Raw genomic sequence first — 15,188 nt, forward strand, 5'->3', positions numbered from 1 at the left:
GGGAAATGCCAGACCATAGAAAATAAAGGACATTCCAAAAATCTCATGTGCATGCTGTTCTACCCTTGTGTTCTTCGGAGGAACCAAGTAATTCTCTGGAAAAGTTCATATAAAGGGGTGCCAATTTGATTCGTACAGCTACATGAAGAAGTAAACGTATTTTCAATCCAGTTACAGTCTCTTGGTTTCAAACGGACTGATTCGCGGTTCTTCATTTTTCTGGAAAAAAATTAATTGGCAAACATAATATTCGTTGTCTATTCTATTGCAGAAGTAGGTGTTAATATTGGTGCTGGGCGATAATCGCAATGGGACGATTATCGTGCTTTCGATTTACTATCACGACAACGATAATGGAGATTAATTATCACGATAACTGCTGCTCATGCTGGAGAATGTAAATCACACCTTGAACCCACGGATATTGACGGTGTATTGACTGCATTTAGCTTCTCTCAAAATATATACCCGTATTAAATGCAGCTCTATAAAATAACGAAGGTGATATAATATCGAATGTATATTCTCCAATATGTAATCTATATAATAATAGCGTAAGGACTCGACTTTGTTATCCCTTTTACGCCGCACCCAGTGACCCAATGCCCACGGCACTAATGGATTTACGATCTACGAACCGCGCTCTTTGTTTATCACATCCAGCCATACCCCGAAAAATCTGAATTAGCCGACGTTGGGGCCCAAAAGAATCCGATTAACTGCCGATACGACGCCATCTTACGACGCCATCGTATTGGCGTCTGCTGGGCGAAGGCGAAGCAAGCCGTCTGCTGATTGGACAGGCGAAGGCGAAAGCAAGCCGTCCACTGAGTGGACAATCCAGAGCATGCATTTGTGCCGGTGTCGGCGATCGTTGTTCATATACGCACTCTTCATTCTCATCTTTCTTCCTAACTCTTACTCGGACAAGCAAATCCCCTATGCCATCCATAATGGTACACTCTATCCATACACCACATCCTCCCTTCCGTGGATGTTCCACGGGTTTCGGCTAGTTTAAATGGTTTATCATTAAAGAACAAACGTGGAAACAAAAACAACTAGAACGGCACTCAGTCGGGAGCATACCACTGCCTGGTTGGCCACATCACTCAATGGTGAAAAATCACTTAAAATATTAAATAATTCTCATATCCGAATCCATATTCAGATCTTCATCAAAATCGAATAGATTCTAACTTGTCACAAACACAACCTGTCCAACAAGTTTCGTCCAAATCCATCCATAACTTTTTGAGATATCCTGCTATGTACCGTTTTTGGCCCTATCTCCCAATGGTGAAAAATCACTTTAAAAATCAAATAATTCTCATATCCGAATCCATATTCAGATCTTCACCAAAATCGAATCTATTTGTCCTGGTCAGAACCCCCAATCGGTCCACCAAGTATCGTCCAAATCCGTCCACAACTTTTTGAGATATCCTGCTGTGTATCGTTTTTTGCTCCATCTCCAAATGGTGAAGAATCACTTAAAAAATTCGAGTAGCCGGATCCGAATCCGGATCGTCACCAAAGTCTAATAATTTCGTTCTTGTGTCATACACTACATCTCTGCCTAATTTCGTCCGAATCCGTCCTCAACCTTTTGAGTTATTTTGTTCGCAAACAAACAAACAAACAGACAGATGAAAAATAGGTCAGAGACCGAGGACTTGCCGGAATGTACTTTTTTTTAATCGGCCATTTTGGATCATTTGTTTTCGAAACTAATTTATTCCTAGATTATGCTCAAGAAATTTCATCTTGATCGGATGAAGTTTTGTACTTGTCGAATTATGATGTCATAATGGAAGCACCTATGACATCATCATTAGCATATTTTATTCCACATGGAGAGTTCTTTACAATGAGCCATGTCTCAATTTTTTCTATTCAGCACTTTCGGAGATATAGAGGTGCAACGTTTTTTGGTTTTTCCAAGATGGCGGCCGAACCACGTGACCGAAGACGTCATCATTATTATTTTTTTCTCCACTACTTTATGCCGACATGGCGCTCAAAAAATTGCATCTTGATTGGATGAAGTTTTGTACTTGTCGAATTATCGAATTATGACGTCATAATGGAGGCCTTGGGCCGAGAGAGTTAAAAATTGGGCACAGTCTATTCCAGGGCAAGACAAATATGTGTGTAAAGTATGGCGATGCTATGTGCAATGATGTAAACGTAGTACTGCGCACAAACAGACAAACAGACTAGAAATCGTTCAGAGACCGAGGACTTGCCAGAATTAAAAATATGGCGGGCGAACCACGTGACCGATGACTTCATCATTATTTGTTTTCTGAACTAATTTATTCCTAGATTATGCTCAAGAAATTTCTTCTTGATCAGATGTTTTGTGCTTGTCGAATTATGACGTCATAATGGGGGCAACTGTGATGTCATCATGAACATATTTTATTCCCCATGGAGAGGTCTTTACAATGAACCATGTCTCAATGTTTTCTATTCAGCACTTTCGGAGATATGATCATATGGAGGTGCAAAGTTTTTCGTTTTTTCCAAGATGGCAGCCGAACACGTGACCGATGACGTCATCATTAAAAAAAATTCTTCACTAGTTTATGCCGACATGGCGCTCAAAAAATTGCATCTTGATTGGATGAAGTGTTGTACCTGTCGAATTATCGAATTATGACGTCACCATGGAGGCCTTGGGCCTAGCCTCTCGAGAGGTAAAAATTGGGCACAATCTATTCCAGGGCAAGGCAAATATGTGCGTGAATTATGGCGATGCTATGTGCAATGATGTAGACGTAGTATTGCGCACAAACAGACAAACAGACAGACAGACAAACCAACCACCCAACATACTTGCCGGAATCTTTTTCGGTAAGCAACAAACAGACGGGTGAAAACATAAACTCCATTCACCTTTGGTGACGGAGGTAACAATTCAAGGCGCCGCGGTGCTTCCAGTGTCGAAATCGGCGATCCGTTTGAGTTTGCTTTGTCTGTGTGTGAAGTTAAGCACTGAATCAAAATCATCTCAAATATTGAGGAGGTGGAGCGTATTCGGGGTGCGGACCTGCACTTTAGTCCTGTGAGCTTATGCATTCGAGTAGTGTCCGAAGGTGAGTCAGTGAGTCAGTGAGTCTGTCAACACTTCAGTCATTATCGCTTGAACCAAATACACGATTTCGATTAAACCTGGCCACAAGCTTCATACCTGATGGCTAACGAAGGTGTATTTAGCACATCGAAATCTGCACTCATTTAAGGGGTCTACGAGGAGGAGGGGGAGGATTTGACCCCCCCCCCCCCCCCCCCCAAAATAGGTATTTGCTCTCTTCTTCGAAACTACACACACCATTTCAATGAAACTTCATCACAACCTTCATCGTCCATGATGTACCAAAGTTTGGTCAAGGCATTAAAAATATCAGGGTCTGTGGGTGGTTTGAGTGACTGTTGCTCCTGATCCAGGTGAGCTTCAGGACCGGCTATCCTAATTTTGTCACGACATAGGATTGCTTGGCATTTATTATTCGTGACGTTCCACATCAAAGACGATATTTTAAGTGTCTGAATATGATCATGTTTGACTTTCTCCTCAAATGTCCCAATTGGCAAGCAGCTTCCTCAGTGTGTTCTGTTAGCAAGCAGCTTGATATCGCTTGCCAAGCCACTCGTTCCGTATCAAGCACTTTGCAAACTGCTCGTCCAGTCACTCGGCAAACGGAGCAAGCAATTTCCTCCAGGGAAAAAGAGGTTTGACTTTAAACAAATTGCAACAGAATTATGAAATAGAGTCCGACCAAACACACATACCTCTCCGCGTATTCAGGTCGTTTCTATGTGTATTGTTATTGCGTGCTGCATGGCTCTCAAGATGCGAATTACATTATTTATATTATCACGATAATCGTGATAGAGGTCCATTATCGTGATATAGGTTTTTCCATTATCGCGCAGGCCTTGTACATATACAATTCATCCATCATCTCTAATTATCACGTTTGTCCAATATGTCTGCAATGTCAAAACTTGCAAGTTTATTTAATGTGCAATTATGATCCAAAAGGGACTGGCAAAATTGGCTGCACTGCACATGTGTGCAATTCTTTTGACATGTAATCCAATTGTTGCCTTTAATATGTGCACACATCGCACTTGTCCAACACTTGTCCTGAAGAATACATCACACTCAACATCTCTGCAATTGGTTGGTGCATAGTACATACTAACTTTATTATTTTTAAAATAAATTAATCACACACATGCATATTATGTTATGTGTTTCCTTTTCAAGGTACACAGAAAACTTTACGTACTGATGGGTTTTAGCCTATATATGTAGGGCACCCCTTTATATAAACTTTTCTAGAGCATTACATGGTTCCTCCTACGAACACAAGGGTAGTCCAGCATGCACACGAGATTTTTTGAATGTCCCTTATTTTCTATTGTTTGGCATTTTCTACAATCCATGGAATATCCCTTCTTTTCTATAGTTTGCCACATGGCACATACCATATAAAGGGGCCTTTTCAATGCCCCTGGAATTTTTCCTAAGAACGTCCTTCATTTTCTATAGTTTGCCACATGGCACATACCATATAAAGGGGCCTTTTCAATGCCCCTGGAATTTTTCCCAAGAATGTCCTTCATTTTCTCGAGTTTGCCACATGGCACATACCATATAAAGGGGCCTTTTCAATGACCCTGGAATTTTTCCCAAGAATGTCCTTCATTTTCTATAGTTTGCCACATGGCACATACCATATAAAGGGGCCTTTTCAATGCCCCTGGAATTTTTCCTAAGAATGTCCTTCATTTTCTCTAGTTTGCCACATGGCACATACCATATAAAGGAGCCTTTTCAATGCCCCTGGAATTTTTCCTGAGAATGTCCCTCATTTTCTATAGCCACTGTAAGTGGCCATATATTGCATTGCATTGTATATCATGTGTATAATCATTGCTATGTTGTATTATATGTGTGTATATATTTTATGTATATTGTTTCATATATATATATATATATATGTATGTGTGCTATGTATATGTAGCCTGTGGGACCAATCATTAGTCACCGTCAGAGAAAATTATATTGGTTCCGTCCCTTTTGGCTTGATAAGCTAGCTGTGCAGGCATATCGGGAGACCACTATGGCTCGGGTCCTCTGCGATAGTACTTCCTGGTTGACCTAGCTAGGGTGCTGTGCTTGGGTGCGTCTGCTCAAGAAGTGTATTTTCGAGTTTTTGTACTCCAGTTAATTCCTGGCTGTTCAGGACCAGTGGGTGTGTGCATGTAACCGACAGACGAAGATGTACAGGGGAGTGTTTCCACCGTGTTCTGGGTAACCCCTGATCACTTGTGAAAAGGATATTTGTTCAGTGCTGTCAGCTGCTGTTCTTTTGATAGGTTTTATTACTTGGCTGCTATTCATCATTTGGGATATTCTCATGTTTAATAAAGTGTTGTATTGTGATCTCCTACCAAACTTTCAAAAAAATTCTATTAATTTGAAATCTCTTTGTTCAGTTAATTGAACACTTACCTTTGGGGAATTGCCTTCGAATTACTTATTTTGGGTGCCCCACCCCATATTGGGGAAGTGGTGTAGTCTGTAAACAAACTACCAGGAGCCCTGGACTCCCCTGTGTGTCACATATATATATTGCATGTGTATATCAGTCATGCTATATTGCATGCATTTTATATTGATTACTACCGGTGTCAACATTTTTCGATGTCCAACTTTTTAGGGTTCGCCCCTATGAGCCAAGCAAAAACGATGGCACTTAGGTGGAATTTGTTTTGAAAGCCATTAATTAGATGTACTGGCCGATGTATATTCCAAGTTTCAGCTAGTTTCAATGTATAGCCTTTGAGATATGAGCGCCAACACATTTCGGGCGGACGGAAGGACAGACAGACAGACAGTCTGACAGACACTAAAGTTTATTCGAGGGTTTTCGTGCATGAAACGCAAGAGTGTGAAAACGGACATTACGGGAATTTGGAATACATTACCTCGATGTATTATTTACTTTTGAAATTTGCAGCAAATTTCATCCATTAGAGGCCAAGAAATGAATTTTCAGTCCCCATTTTAAAGTTGCATATAGAAAAACCGTTCCATATATAGGGAGGGGCGCTTTATGCTTCTCTTGATAGATTGAAGAGAATGTAAGAGTTTGTTCCACAGGCAGGAAAGAAGAGGAAGAACTGAGTGAATGTGAGCAGAGATTGTGGATTTGGGAGTCTTACCAGAAGAGAGTTTATGATGGACCCCATGAGTCCTGCAGAACCCTGGGTGAGAGGGAGGAGGAGAGAATGGGCATGAAAAGAGCACGGAGTGAAAGACCAGAAAGTTAAACCATAAAGTTAAACCAGAAAGTCAAGACCAGAAAGGTAGAAGACAAAGATTGCACCGACTTGTCTGCGATGGAAAAGTGATCGGCCCATCGACTCAGCTTCATCACAGGACCTTCATACAATCGGCTTTATATTGTTTTGATGAAATTTAAATATGTTTCATAAATCTCACTCAATTGGATTGGTCTTTCATTTCGCATTTTACAAGCCGGGTTACTGAAGGATGAGTGCCGAAGAGGGAAATTGTATTTCTCATATACAGTCACGTGAAAAATAAGTACACCCCATGTAAAATTTTGACTTTTTCAACATATTTCGACATCCAGCTATTTGATCTTCATTTCAACAATATTGATAGATAAAGGTGATATAATATAACAAATATCATGAAACATTTACATTTTGTAGTCCATTGTACAATTTAAATAAACATAAATGCAACTTTCGCATGTGGAAAAAGTAAGTACACCCTTGGCTCTAATTGGTGGTATTGCCCCCTTTGGCAGAAACAACCAAGGGGAGGCGTTTCTTATAACTGTCTACCAGTCTCTGACATCGACTGGGAGAAATTTTTGCCCACTCCTCCATGCAGAATTCTTTCAGCTGTGCGATGTTTGACGGGTTTCTTGCATACACAGCTCGTTTCAAGTCCCCCCACAACATCTCGATGGGCTTTAGATCCGGGCTTTGACTTGGCCATACCAGAACCCTCCATTTCTTTATTTTCAGCCATTCCTTGGTGGATTTACTGGTATGTTTAGGGTCATTGTCATGTTGCAAGGTCAACCTGAGGTTGAGCTTCAACTTTCCGACAGATGGCCTCACATTATCCTCAAGCACCCTCTGGTACAATGAAGAATTCATAGTGCATTCTACGATGGTGAGCTGCCCAGGCCCTGATGCAGCAAAGCTGCCCCAAACCATAATATTTCCACCGCCATGCTTTGCAGTTGGTATCAGGTTCTTGTGGTCAAATGCTGTCTTTGGTTTTTGCCAAACATGTCTTCTGGTACTGTGGCCAAATAGCTCTACCTTTGACTCTTCTGTCCAGAGCACATTGTTCCAGAAGTGCTGGTCTTTGCCTTGGTGTTCATTGGCAAACTTTAGTCTTGCCCTGATGTTCTTTCTGTACAGCAAAGGTTTCTTCCTGGCACACCTCCCATGTAGATCAAATTTGTGCAGCCTCTTTCTTATGGTAGACTCGTGCACTTTGACATCAACAGTGGCAAGAGCTACCTGTAGGTCCCGTGATGACATTCTGGGGTTCTTAGAGACTTCTTTCAGCGTCTTGCGGTCTGCTCTCTGGCTGAACTTGCTGGGGCGGCCTGGCCTGAACAAGTTGGCAGTTGTTTGGAATCTTCTCCACTTGTAGATGATCTTCCGGACAGTCGAATGATTGATTTCAAATTGTTTGGATGTCTTTTTAAATCCCTTCCCAGACTCGTAGGCATCTATAACCTTCTTTCTGAAGGCCTCAGAGAGCTCTTTTGTTCTAGGCATGGTGATGCCGCACACTTCAACAACAAAGAGCAAACCAAACGAAATGTCTGAGGTTTAAATAAGACAGGTTCCTCCAAGATCCCCTCTCACGATGTTCTAATCATTTGCACCTGAGCTGGTGCAACTGATTATAATTTTACGTATTTGAAGTAGTGATAAATGTAGTGGTGTACTTACTTTTTCCACATGCGAAATTTGCATTTATGTTTATTTAAATTATACAATGGACTACAAAATGTAAATGTTTCATGATATTTGTTATTTTATAGCACCTTTATCTATCAATATTGTTGAAATGAAGATCAAATAGCTGTATGTTGAAATATGTTGAAAAAGTCAAAACTTTACATGGGGTGCACTTACTTTTTCACTTGACTGAACATGCAAGCTATAACACATACTACACATCTTTCGATTCACAATGAGTAATCATTGCAATTGCTTCCATAAAGTATATAATCTCCATGCACTTAATAATGTAAATTATATATTTATATTTGCAAGTCGGGATTTGATGCATCAGTATTTTTTTTACTAATTTATTTTTCAGGTGGAATGGAAACTTTCTGGAGAGGAAAATGTCAATATTTCACTGAATGGAAAGCCAATGTATCTGGATTTGTCAGGTGAATGAATGCTGACATCTCACAGATGGTGTAAATAGAATGCTTGTCTGTTCCTGACAGATTATATATATATATTTTTTTTTTTTTTTTTTTTTTAAATGTATATATATATATGTTATTGAAGGTTTATCTTTATGCATTGGACCAATCAGCTCTCACTTAATCAATTACCCCAGGAGTCTTGGGTTTCTGTAAATTAACACCCATGTTCTTCCAGCCAAAGAAATCCGTCTTTTTCATCTTCATCAACTGTTTTTTTTATCATCTTTCAAAAGTAGGTCAATGACACTCACCAAATATCAGGTGCACAACTTCAATGCAGGTCTACTATTATGATGCAAGAACATCTTGGAAGGCCAAGTTGTCTTTGAGATTCCACATTGGCAAAATTGAGTGTTGATAAAAAACGCGTTATTTTCTTTGGACCGCTCGCGCTATTTCGCCATGACCACATTATATATTTTTCAGACTGCCATTTGACAATGACCTTCGTAGGGGTATGATGGAAATTAAGCATAAATGTGCCTTGCCTCTCGGCTATCGAGAGGGCAATTTCGTTCTGATCGGACAAACCTTTGTCAAGTTATCATGAAAAAAAGTTAAAATGTCTTAATATTTATGTCATGACCTTAAAATTAGGTGAAGGTCAAAAAGATTACGTCAACCACCCACACTTTCTATTTACACTATTGATGCAAAATTTCAACTCTTGATCACTGAATTCACAGAATGTGTCCACGTTTGGCCAATACCTCAGTAAACCGTTACGGAAACGTTTTCCTGCAACGTTTATGCAACGTTTATGTAAAGTTTTTGTAAACCGTTTTTTCTACGTTGTTTCAACGTTATTCACCCAGGAAGGAAATACATCGTCAAAGTAAAAACTTGTAAAATCATTGCTAAGTTATTTCTGACATTACTTCATTACTTTGTTTCCAGCAACATTGTGATAACGATATGTGTTTGCTCGGCTCCTTTTTCAGGTAAAAATGTAACTTTCAACCAAACGGAATTATCGAGGCCAGAGCCAAATACAGTGTCCGCCGAATTTCCCAGCGGAGCTTCAATCAATGTATCAGCTGTACTTGGAGCTTTACAATTGACCGTGAGCCTCCCGATTGAATTCCAGAATCAAACCTGTGGCCTCCTCGGTACGTTTACTGCAAAGAAAAGCCTTTGGGTGAATTATTGAAAGCTGATTTTGTCATGTGTTTTTGGTTCACGAGTTATCAAGTGACCACTGTATTCGTCGTGTGTGTGTGTGTGTGTGTGTGTGTGTGTGTGTGTGTGTGTGTGTGTGTGTGTGTGTGTGTGTGTGTGTGTGTGTGTGTGTGTGTGTGTGTGTGTGTGTGGGTGTCCGCAGCATAACTACCCCATGATAGCATCCGATCTTGATGAAACTTGGGTGGGAGGTTGATATCATGATCTAGTTGTGTCCTGCCTAGAGTGGGCGTATTGCGCCCATTGTGGGCGGTGCCATGCCCGAAAAAGATGTCTTTTTAGGGGGTAATCGAGTTCAAGCTACATCTTCTCCGAGGGGTTTGGTGGAATCTGACAGGGGTTTCGATATTTGGTTCGGTCAATGTCACGTGTCTGGCCCCACGGAGCTCAATTTTTCATTTTTTTTTTCATTTAAAATTTTATTTATTTATTTTTTTCATTTCATTTTTCACCGAATTTTCGGTATTGTGCAGCTAACTAACGTCATAACTGATTATACATTATTTTCTATCTCATTTCAAGGTCAGCAACCTTCGTTTTGACATTTCCGGGCCTGTTCGGTTATATTCCGTCCTTTGTCATTGAATACCGCTCGCTCGTGAACCATCGTCGTCTCCTGACTTGTCCATCATGAAATTATATTGTGTTTAATTGCTGCATTAAAATACAAAGTTAATGTGCAGCTATCAGTAAAGAAGTAAAATATCAATGAAGAAATGTCGTTGTCATCGTCGTCAACCTTTATTTTGTCCTCAAACCACGGAAAACAACGGACAAGCCCATACGATATTTGTGGATTGTGACGCACATTCCTAGATTTGTGGAATTCCTAGATTTCCTAGAATTCCTAGAAACACATTCCTAGATTTGTGGAATTCCTAGATTTCCTAGAATTCCTAGAAACACATTCCTAGATTTGTGGAATTCCTAGATTTCCTAGAATTCCTAGAAACACATTCCTAGATTTGTGGAATTCCTAGATTTCCTAGAATTCCTAGAAACACATTCCTAGATTTGTGGAATTCCTAGATTTCCTAGAATTCCTAGAAACACATTCCTAGATTTGTGGAATTCCTAGATTTCCTAGAATTCCTAGAAACACATTCCTAGATTTGTGGAATTCCTAGATTTCCTAGAATTCCTAGAAACACATTCCTAGATTTGTGGAATTCCTAGATTTCCTAGAATTCCTAGAAACACATTCCTAGATTTGTGGAATTCCTAGATTTCCTAGAATTCCTAGAAACACATTCCTAGATTTGTGTTTGTAGGTTTGAGTTTTCTTTATGTGGGATGGGGATTCATAAAATACACAAAAGGGAGGAAAAGCAGCATCTTATAAATGTGTTATTTCTCTTTTCTAGGGCTGTTCAACAATTATGGCCAAGACGATTTCATTGCTCGGAATGGAACAGTAATTCCGTTTTCTGGTGACGACCCACCAGATGAAAAGACACTTTTCTTTGATTTCGGCATGACCTGTGAGTTATATGCTGTGCTGTCCTCAAAGTGTGACCAAATGGTCATAATATAAAAATACTCCTCTGGGAAGAGGACCTGTCCCAAGTGACTGGAAAAGCTCGTAAAAGTATCCCCCACTCCCTCTCCCTCTCCCTCTCCTCACATCCCGCTCCCTCCCCCACTCCCTCTCTCCCTCTCCCTCTCCTCACATCCCGCTCCCTCCCCCACTCCCTCTCTCCCTCTCCCTCTCCTCACATCCCGCTCCCTCCCCCATTCCCTCTCTCCCTCTCCTCACATCCCGCTCCCTCCCCCACTCCCTCTCTCCCTCTCCCTCTCCTCACATCCCGCTCCCTCCCCCATTCCCTCTCTCCCTCTCCTCACATCCCGCTCCCTCCCCCATTCCCTCTCTCCCTCTCCTCACATCCCGCTCCCTCCCCCATTCCCTCTCTCCCTCTCTCTCTCCTCACATCCCGCTCCCTCCCCCATTCCCTCTCTCCCTCTCCTCACATCCCGCTCCCTCCCCCATTCCCTCTCTCCCTCTCCCTCTCCTCACATCCCGCTCCCTCCCCCACTCCTCTCTATATGTCCATGTCGATCCTTTTTAAACGGCTTTCATTTCCCTTTAATTATTAAGTTGTCACTTATATTCGATATCTGATGTACCAGACTCGTCGGTGAGTGTCGGTGCCGCCAAAGCGGCTTTCTGAGCAAGGATTATACTGGGTTGGTTGCCATTGCCTTCCCAGCAGTCGTTCTGGCAGGAATTTGTAATTTGTTCAGGGTGCCGGCGATAGCTCGCCGACTCTTTGTGAAGGACACCGTGGGGATATTTAATGTCCATCAACTAATGTTGGAAGATGGGACGCCAGTTTAACGTCCATCAGAGTGGTCATCCAAACAACCCCGATGACCCAAAACACCCCCAAGGACTCAGAAGATCCAAAATACCCCAAATACCCAAAAGACTGAAAAGACCATGAAGACCCAATGGACCCCAAACACCCAAAATACCTCGTAGACCCAAAACACCCTGAACACTGTTAAAAACCTTAAAGACCATGATTACCTAAAATACCCTAAATACCCTGAGGACCCCAAAGACCCAAAAGACTGAAAAGACCCTGAAGACCCAATGGACCCCAAACACCCAAAATAACAGGAAGACCCAAAAGACCCCGAGGATCCAAAAGACCCAAACAATCCCGAGGCCCCAAATGACCCAAAGGAACCAGAAGACCCCAAGGACTCCGAAGACCCAAAATACCGCAAATACACAAAAGAACCTGAAGACCCAATGGGCCCCAAGCATCCAAAATACCCTGAAGACACTGAAGACTGTTAAAGACCCAAAAACCCCAAAAGGCCCCAAGATCCTTAAAGACCCAAAAGACCAAGAAGACTCTCAAGACCCCGAAGACACTTAAAGACCCCAAAAACCCATAAACACCTGAAGACCCCAAAAGACCCTGATGACTTTAAAACACCCAAAACACCCCGAAGACCCAAAATTCCCCACAGACCCTAAAATACCCTGAAGACCCCAAGGACCCAAATGACCCAGAGTACTTTAAAGACCAACAAGTCCCTGAAAACCCAAAATACCCCGAAGACACCAAGACCCTTAAATATCCAAAAGACCACAAAAACCCAAAAGACACTAAAGACCCAAAATTTCCCAAAGACTTCGAATACCTAAAAGACCCCAAGACCCTTAAAGACCCAAAATACCACAAAGACCTTTAAATACCCCAAAGACCGAAAAGAGCCCAAAGACCAAAAAGACACAAAGACCCCACAAGACCCCAAGACCCAAAATACCCCATAGACCCTTAAATACTCCAAAGACCCAAACAATCCAAAAGACCAAAAAGACCCTGGAGCTCCTTAAAGACCCTGACAACCCAGTGGACCCCAAATTTACCCCTAAGACACAAAATACCCCAAAGATCTTTAAATACCCCAAATATCAAGATCGAGGATCCAAAATACACAAATGACTCAAAAGACCTCGTGGACGCAAAAGATTCAAATGACCCAAAAGACTCAAATGACCCAAAATACACCGATGAACCAGAAGACCCAAAAGACACAAAAGATCCTGAGGACCCAAAGACCCCAAAATACCCCAAAAGACCCGAAGACCCAAAATACCCCATAGACCCTTAAAGACTCCAAAGACCCAAACAATCCAAAATGCCAAAAAGACCCTGGAGCCCCTTAAAGACCCTGACAACCCAGTGGACTCCAAATTACCCCGAAGACACAAAATACCCCAAAGATCTTTAAATACCCCAAATATCTTTAAAGGTCTTTAAAGACCCAAAGGACTCCGAAGACCCAAATGAAGAGTAATTATGTCTCTTGCATTGGAATTGTAGACTGTGGCTTGCAAACTGAGCCTCAAGGTCAAGGCAAACTGAGCGGTATTTTTTAAATCACAATAAATACAAGGCACAGGGAGGTGAAATTTGCTGCACGTGATGTACAATGTGCGCAGAGTAAAACGAGTGTTCATTTATGTCTGTAGGATGTCTAACAAATAAAGATAAAAGCACCCCTGACACGAGGCCCAGACTTCAGACTTTCACATGCGCAGTGCTCACGTGGCTGCACCGTCAAAAACTGTTCCAACCCGTCATTTTTTACGGGCTTTGTACAAGTATATATATATATATATATCAACCCACAGTCCCACACCCACACCAACTTATAGGAAACAAACCCACACCAACAGATTACTGAACTTAAATTCCTGCAACCCAATCTCCCACAAGTGCAGTGTCGGTCAACGGTCAGAGTTTGTAATAGGTTTTCGTAACCGCTATAGCCTTAAGAATGGCTGAAGGGATGCATGTCAAACGTGGTACACGTATGTAGAATGATGTAAAGATAATTGGATTCGATTTTGGCATCAAAGGTCAGCGGCCCTGTCAGGTAAAATTGTGATACTTGAAAACAGCTGAAGGGATTTAAATCAAAACTTGGTACAAGTATGTCCGATAATATGTGATAATGTGGGTGGAGGCATATCGGTCGACGTCGTGACGTCCACGAGTGCCGTTCTCGTTATAAATTGTTTTATCCATTTCCTTCTTCCTTCTCATTCGCTAAAGTAACGATATATATATCTATATATATATATATATATATATATATATATATATATATATATATATATATTCCAGGTACCAGGTATATATATATATATATGTATACAATATATAATCGACCCAAGGTATTTATGAACCATGCATTCTTCCAAAAAAGTATTGTTTTCCTGAATTGCAGGGGAAGTCAAATCAGAAGAATCAATATTCACGGAACCATCAGAGAACAAACACAAGTTAGATTATGAGCCCGTGTTCTTGGAGGATTTGCTCAAAAGTAAATCAGAAGATGAAATTGCGAAGGCAAAGGCAGAATGTGGAGATGACGAGTCCTGCTTGTACGATATTCTAACCACAAACAATACAGCATTTGGTAAAGCAACACACGAAGCAAAGGTGAAGTTGAGATCAACCAAAGTTGTTCTGAGTAAGTCACTCATTCCTTCACTTTCTCTATGCAGTAAGCTTGTGCTTAATTGTAAAGTGACAAAGTCACAGCCTCCGTGATATGTATTGTACGTGATCCAATGTCTGTGCGTCATTTTTTTGCGTTTCCTTCCAAATAAATTGTCACATAAAGTTGGAAGTCGTACCATATGAGTATGAGACACCAAAGGCACAGGCATGTGCAGGGTCAATATATATATACACATATATATATATATATACAGTCACGTGAAAAAGTAAATACACCCCATGTAAAGTTTTGACTTTTTCAACATATTTCAACATACAGCTATTTGATCTTCATTTCAACAATATTGATAGATAAAGGTGATATAATATAACAAATATCATGAAACATTTACATTTTGTAGTCCATTGTATAATTTAAATAAACATAAATGCAAATTTCGCATGTGGAAAAAGTAAGTACCTTCTGGAAGTAAGTACCTTCTGTCCTTCTGGAAGTTTCTCCCAT

The 15,188-nt window shown here is 41.0% G+C and overlaps 1 protein-coding gene across 1 annotated transcript in view; it reads left to right on the plus strand.

Annotated features, from left to right (window-relative positions):
• Window positions 1-15,188, plus strand: part of LOC137425858 (uncharacterized) — a 156,146-nt gene that overhangs the window by 51,032 nt on the left and 89,926 nt on the right. Inside the window, exons 21-24 of the mRNA XM_078775227.1 lie at window positions 8,402-8,477; window positions 9,461-9,628; window positions 11,063-11,179; window positions 14,448-14,693. Of these exons, the coding sequence (XP_078631353.1) occupies window positions 8,402-8,477; window positions 9,461-9,628; window positions 11,063-11,179; window positions 14,448-14,693 (607 nt within the window). The remainder of the gene's footprint in view (window positions 1-8,401; window positions 8,478-9,460; window positions 9,629-11,062; window positions 11,180-14,447; window positions 14,694-15,188) is intronic.

Source organism: Myxine glutinosa, chromosome 4, assembly GCF_964187855.1.
Source record: "Myxine glutinosa chromosome 4, kmMyxGlut1.1, whole genome shotgun sequence".
In the NCBI taxonomy this organism is placed as follows: Eukaryota; Metazoa; Chordata; class Myxini; order Myxiniformes; family Myxinidae; genus Myxine; species Myxine glutinosa.